The sequence below is a fragment of the Belonocnema kinseyi genome, chromosome 3 (genome assembly GCF_010883055.1).
Source record: "Belonocnema kinseyi isolate 2016_QV_RU_SX_M_011 chromosome 3, B_treatae_v1, whole genome shotgun sequence".
Classification (NCBI taxonomy): Eukaryota; Metazoa; Arthropoda; class Insecta; order Hymenoptera; family Cynipidae; genus Belonocnema; species Belonocnema kinseyi.
The window spans coordinates 151,513,685-151,520,130 of NC_046659.1; the positions used below are offsets into that span (position 1 = coordinate 151,513,685).

Genomic DNA, 6,446 nt, shown 5'->3' on the forward strand with positions numbered 1-6,446 from the left:
GTTTTAAAACTTTTTAAGCGATTTCTAACAGTTTCGTAGAATTTTGGAAGATACGAATAGATTTTAAGGGATTTTATCAAGTGTACAAGGATTTAAATGAATTTAGGGTTTATTATTATCTTATTATATGTTATATATTATTTAAGGTATTTAAGGGTATTCTTTGAAAATACTATAGAATTTTCAAGTGCTTTAAATAGTATAAAGGGATTTTAAAAGATTTCAAAGAGTTTGAAATATTTTATTGTATTTTTCAAATTACCAAGGAATTTTCTATAGCTTTAAAAAATTTCAAATACTTCAAATATTTTTAATGTATTTCAATAATTCGAAGTGATGTCAAAGAATTATGAAGATTTAAGTATTTGTTCAAAAATGCAAAGGAATTTTCAAGGGCTTTAAAAAGTTTCAAGGGATTTTAAAATATTTCAAAAACTTTAAAATATTATAGGGTACTTTTAATAATTCCGAGTAAATTTTAACAGCTTTAAAAAATTTCAAGAGATTTCAAAAGATTTTATAGTTTTTTTAATACTTAAGGGTATTTTAAAAGATTACAAGATTTAGATTTAGAAAATATCAGATTTCACAGAAGAAGGGATTTTACAATATTTTAATGGATCTCAAACAATTTATTCATAAGAAGTGAGAGATTTCGTAGGGTTTCAAAGATTTGAAGAGATTTTCAAATCTTTGTTGTAATTTATTTGAATCCATTTTGAACTCCCCAAGAATTATTATTCATTTTTACTTATTTTTTTTATTAATTCTCTTGATTTTTTTTAAATTCACTGAACTCAGTTAATGTTTATTGATATTCTTAAAAATTTTTGTATTCACTTCATTTATTTTTAACTCATCTTGAATATTTATGAATTTCATCGAATTTGTCCCATTTCCCTTAAATTTATCTAAATTCACTAGTTTTCTGAAATAGACGCAATCTTGATAAATTTTGTCGACTTCTTTTGAATTCTTATGAATCAAAAAAAAAAAAAAACGTTAGACAAATTATTAATGCTGTGACCCCTCAGAATAATATATCACAAGATTTAAAATTAAAAATTTAAATTCTTTTATTCCATTTATAAAAGGTTCTATATTAAAAATGTTACAGGATTAGAATTTTCGGCTACCCTGAAAAGTTTTAGATAATAGAGATTGGTTTCTATTTTGTTTACAATAGCTTAGAAAATGATGGACAAATGTATATTTTATGTGGCCATATTTGGGTGAAACTCACCTGTAGTCATATTTCCGGAAGTCCGGACTTCTTTTGAAATCTAAACTAGCCTTGCGTGAGCCCAAAGATTTCTCTGATCTGCGGTCACTTCCTATTCTGTCAAATGACATCATGCGAAAATTTGGGGACGAACATTTTCGAAAATATTGTGGAGATGCTTTAAGCGAATCCTTCAAGTTCAGCTCTTCTATCATTTTCAGGTCTATAGAGTTTCTTTTTGCCGGCAAGAAATCCTCAGGAAATCTGCAGTATACACCTGCAAAAATAACAAAATTAAAAAATACCAAAATTGCACAAGAAAGCTTAAAAAAAGTATGATCCTTAATTTTAAGTTAGTTATTATGGAACTATCAAAATTGCATTATTTTTAATATTTCTGAGAAACTGTTGCTGATTCTGGCAACCATACAAAAAGTATGGTTGCCAGAAGGACTTTTCATGTATAACTTATTCATATTAATTCAAGACTTTCTATAAATGAAAGCAGTTCCCGTCATACCTATAATAATTGGTTTTCAAGAAAGCTTCTTTGCATATATAAAGAAAACTTTAAGAATGTTATCAAAATAATCTATATTATTTCTCAAGGTACCAATTTTAAATAAATTTTAATGAATATTTACTGGAAAATAAAAACTAAGACAATTTAAAAAAAAGTTACTGAAATGATAAGTGTGTTTAATCAGACACTGTAAAAAATTTATTTGGTAAATTTAGAAAAATATTTTAAATACAGCCTCTGTAGTGGTTCATTATAAAACTTGGCTTTTACGACCTCTTTTCCCTTAAACTGTATTCCCTGTTTTTTAAAAATTTAAGATGAAATGAGAGACTTTTCCGAGTTTGCGTTCTGACCTTTATTTCGAAAGTCGTTTTTTTTAAATCAGTGAATATACTCAGAAGAATACAATTTAATGATGTCAATGAAAGCATCGACAACAGAAATTAAGTGACTGTGAATTCTCTTTTGTTAAAGCTCCTTCGGCTTTAAGGAACACATTCTGATCACCTAACTTGTGCTTCGCACTTGAGTTCGTCCCTGAAATTGTATAGCATTCCCATAAATGTATATTATTATAATTCATAACATTTTTGGATTCCTCTAGAATCAAACCGAAGAACTTATGACAAAGCAACCGAACGCATCCTCGGGTTGCGGATAGAAGGTCCCTGTACCAAGGGCTTCTGCTCAATATGGTTACAAAACTAAATAGGCAGTCGCGGACAATTTTCCAGGGGTGGTCCCGAAGGAATTAACCCACAAGCGGAGGTGTGAAAACAGTGCTGAAAGTTGAATGGCACCTGGGCGAGGTGTCTAGAACGGTGACTCTGGGATACCGGGCGACCTCTTATAGTACGCAGCCTTATCCTTGCATGCGGGGCTCTATAAGGATGGACGAACCCCTTTCCCTAGCTTTTCGTAGGAACAACAATGACAGCACCAAACATAATTGTAGCAAGTGCGGTTCAAAACAACAGAACGCGCATGGCTCCTGACAATGGGTCGGCCAATAATGCCGACCACTATAGAGCTGGGAGAGCCCATGAAAATGGATTTAGTACGATGGATCGGCGGGATCTCGGAACATTTAGGTGGACGGAGCGACTGAATCACGACTTGTTAGAGCGCTACGAAGCGAGTGTGGCCCCCGAGCTGGGTTACATGGCATAACTGCGTGCTCTGTGATGCGAGAAACACCCGGAACTATCGCACTTTTCGCAGCAACGTCTGCGAAACCATGCTGAACTACTCCGTAAAAGGGGCTATGTAAGCGGAACGCATACTCTACCATAGCCAGAACAAGCCGGCAACAGAGAAAGAGAGGCGACACTAAGATCAACCGTGGGCAGCTATCCAATAGAGGAAGAGCGATGTTTTATGACCCGGAGAAACATCAACACCAAGGTTTCTCTCAAGCCCAAAGATCTGGCTGAAATGGATGACGAGTTTCGTGGACCTTTTTCCGGAGAATCCGACCTCTGGGCCATTGATTATTGTGTGTATAATGCAGCGAGAGCTTTGGCCGATGCGAACCGTAAAATAAAACTAACAATTGATCATAAGACCCAAAGACGAATGCATCAACTTGCCATAATGATAGGCTGGGCAAGACAGTACGCGTCCCGCATTCAGTGTGTGATTGACTACATCACATGTAGCAGGAATTTTACCGCCAAGGTTCGAAAGTTCGCGCGCAAATTCCAGACCCGTTATCACACACTTAACAAGTCAAAGCTGCTGACCATTAGGCAGCATATTATTGAGAGAATACGGATACTATCTGACGCTAAGAAAAGTCTAGAGCGGAGGAGAGGTGGGTCAGAGAAAATCAACAGTTTCTCTCTGACCCATCTAGACTCTTTCAAGACCCTCTAGTTACTGTCGAACGTCCGGAAACCGATTCTGGAGTGGTTGGTGCAAGGGCACACAATACTTCTGCCAAAAATAGGCAACTTAGCTGACCCGAAGAATTACAGGCCAATCACTTGTCTGAAAACACTGTATAAGATATTCACAGCTATCCTAAATGATGGGTTGTTCGGCCAATTGAACCTGTGTGGCAAGAAATGTATGAACAACGAGGCTCAAAGAAAGGCGTAGCGGGGTGTCGGGATAACCTGCTCATCGATAGATGTGTCTGCAAAGATACATTATTCTACCACCGTGACCTATCGATGGCCTGGATTCATTATCGGAAAGCTTTCGATTTGACCTCTCATAGACTTATAATCTGTCTTTTGGAAAGCTTAAAGGTGCATCTGCAAATCGTTAGGTGTATAGAGAGATTGATGTCGCTTTGGAAAACCAGATTTACTATCTCATCTGGAAAAAATCTTGTGACAACTAACAAGGTCACCTTTCAGAGAGGTGTCTTTCAGAGCGAAGCCATGAGCCCACTCCTTTTTTGCCTTACATTATTGCCACTATCTCTAGCACTTCGCCATTCCGACGGGTACTTGTACAGCAAATCCGAAGATCGAAAATACAAGGTCACTCATGTATTTTACATGGACGATCTTAAGATCTAAAAACAAGGAGCAATAACATCCAGCTCTAAGGATTCTTGAACGATATACTAAGGAAATTGGAATGGAATTTGGAGTAGACAAATGCGTCAAGGTTTATTTGAAGCGAGGAAAACCTAATGGCATTCCTGCAGATCCTGAGCTTATCGATATAAGCGCTATACGACACCTTTGCGCTAGAGAGAGACTCATACATACCTGAACGTGCCACAGAACCGCATTCAGGATGAGATATCTATAAAGGATACTCTCTGAAGCAGATAAAAGAGTCTCATTCGGAAGATTTGGTCTTCCGAACTGTCAGCGAGGAACAAAGTATCTGCAACGAATATGCTTGCCGTCCCGGTAGTTCTCTATTCAGTTGGAGTAGTTCCATGGGCGAAGAACGAGCTCAGATCCCTTGATATCGGGACAAGAAAGGTTATGCACATGAACAAAAGCATGCATCTTAAGTCTTCTGTTCCACGACTGTACATCTCACGCCGTCAAGGTGGTCGCGGAATATTAAGTCCTGAATGTCTTCACAACAGGATTATTCTGGGTACAGCACATAGAGTTGCAAATGGAAGAGACCCTCTTCTTAAATTGGTCAGGAATCACGAAGATAAGTTCCTGTATAAAGCAGCAAAGGAGGCTGTTGAAACACTCGGACTTAACTTCAGTATTAGGGATGAGCAAAATGCATAAAATCTTATCTATCTCGAGTAGTCACTCCTGAAAGCCCGGATTATGAAAGCACAAGAGAAAAACTTTCGTGAACAGCTCCTCGATAAGAGGATGCACGGTATCTTCCACAGAAATGTGGAGGATCAGTCAATGTGTGAGCTAACGTTTGCTTTCCTTAAATCGCCCGGATTGAAGTCTGGTATGGAGGGTTTCATTTTGGCATGCCAAGACGCTGTCATTTCTACCTTAAAATACCGTCGCCACATTTTGAGCCAAGACATTCCTGATAATAATAGCTGCAGAGCGTGCCATGCACACCCCGAGCATTTAGCTCATATACTATCTAGTCGTCCAACTCACGCGGGAACGACCTACATTTAAAGGCACATTGCGGCACAAAGAGTGCTTTATTACCATCTTTGTCACTCGTACGGCATTAACCTTAATATCGCTCCTCTACTAGGGAAATCGAGTCAATGGTCGAGAATGGGAAGTACCGCATATACTGGAACTTTATATTCTCGACAATTGTTTCTGTTGCACACTAGGGGGAGTTGCAACGATTGTACCCGGAATATTCTGTTAAACTAATCGTCCTTATCATCGGCGATCTTAAAGGAGCCAAGCTTTCACTCGTTAATGGCCTCAAAAGCATCCTTGCGTGTCAACAATATGCTAAAACACTTGTGGGAAAAATGAAGAAGGCGTTAGTCCTTGGGTCGCTCTATGTTCTGAGGGTGCACGAAACTTTTGCGGGATCGTCGTATTGATTCCGTTACAGACTGTAATCACCTATCTCACGGCCGTGAGACGTGGTTGTGGCTGAAATTTTACTGCGATATATATATATATATATATATATATACAGGGTGGACACGCTAGGGGCTTACCAAAAGGTATGCAGCCCGCCTTACACGCTAATGGTATTCTTATGGGAGCGTATGTGGGGTTGCATACAGTTTGGTAAGCCTCAGCATGTCCTACCTGGATATGTATATATTTTTAAATGCATTTATATATTTGACAATTTTTGAAAAACTCTTAAATTTTTGAATTTAAAAAATGCCATTTTTGGATTTTTCATTACTTTGTATGTTGCCAAAAATCGAATTTTGAATTTAAAAAAAATTTAAAAAGTTGTTATGATAATCTTGTAGGGCATTTAAAAATCAAACTTTTTTGCCTTATTTCAAAGGCAGCATGACTTATACCTGTTTATACCGTACTTACGGAAAATTCACGGCCCTGACAGGATACGGGTAAAAGCGCCTCTATTGAAGATCAGGCGTATTAAAAGAGGTCCCAAGTTAAGGCACCAGCAGTGATCCCAGATCTGAAACGAGACGTGGTCCAATACTATGACACGTCTATGTTCGTGTGAATATGGTAGGAGACGATATAAATGCCCGGGTTGCGCGCGCAACCCATTTCTCCTCTTCTGAATTTGAAAACTCGAAGGTGCACGATTGCCTGTCGGAACACTTCGGCGGTTCTATTTATATCTCTATTT

General features: G+C 37.7%; 1 protein-coding gene across 1 annotated transcript in view; it reads right to left on the reverse strand.

Moving 5' to 3' along the window:
- The window catches only part of LOC117170064, a 39,561-nt gene that overhangs the window by 11,539 nt on the left and 21,576 nt on the right, over nucleotides 1-6,446 (reverse strand). The window contains exon 5 of the mRNA XM_033356586.1: nucleotides 1,244-1,499. Coding sequence (XP_033212477.1) covers nucleotides 1,244-1,499 — 256 coding nt within the window. The remainder of the gene's footprint in view (nucleotides 1-1,243; nucleotides 1,500-6,446) is intronic.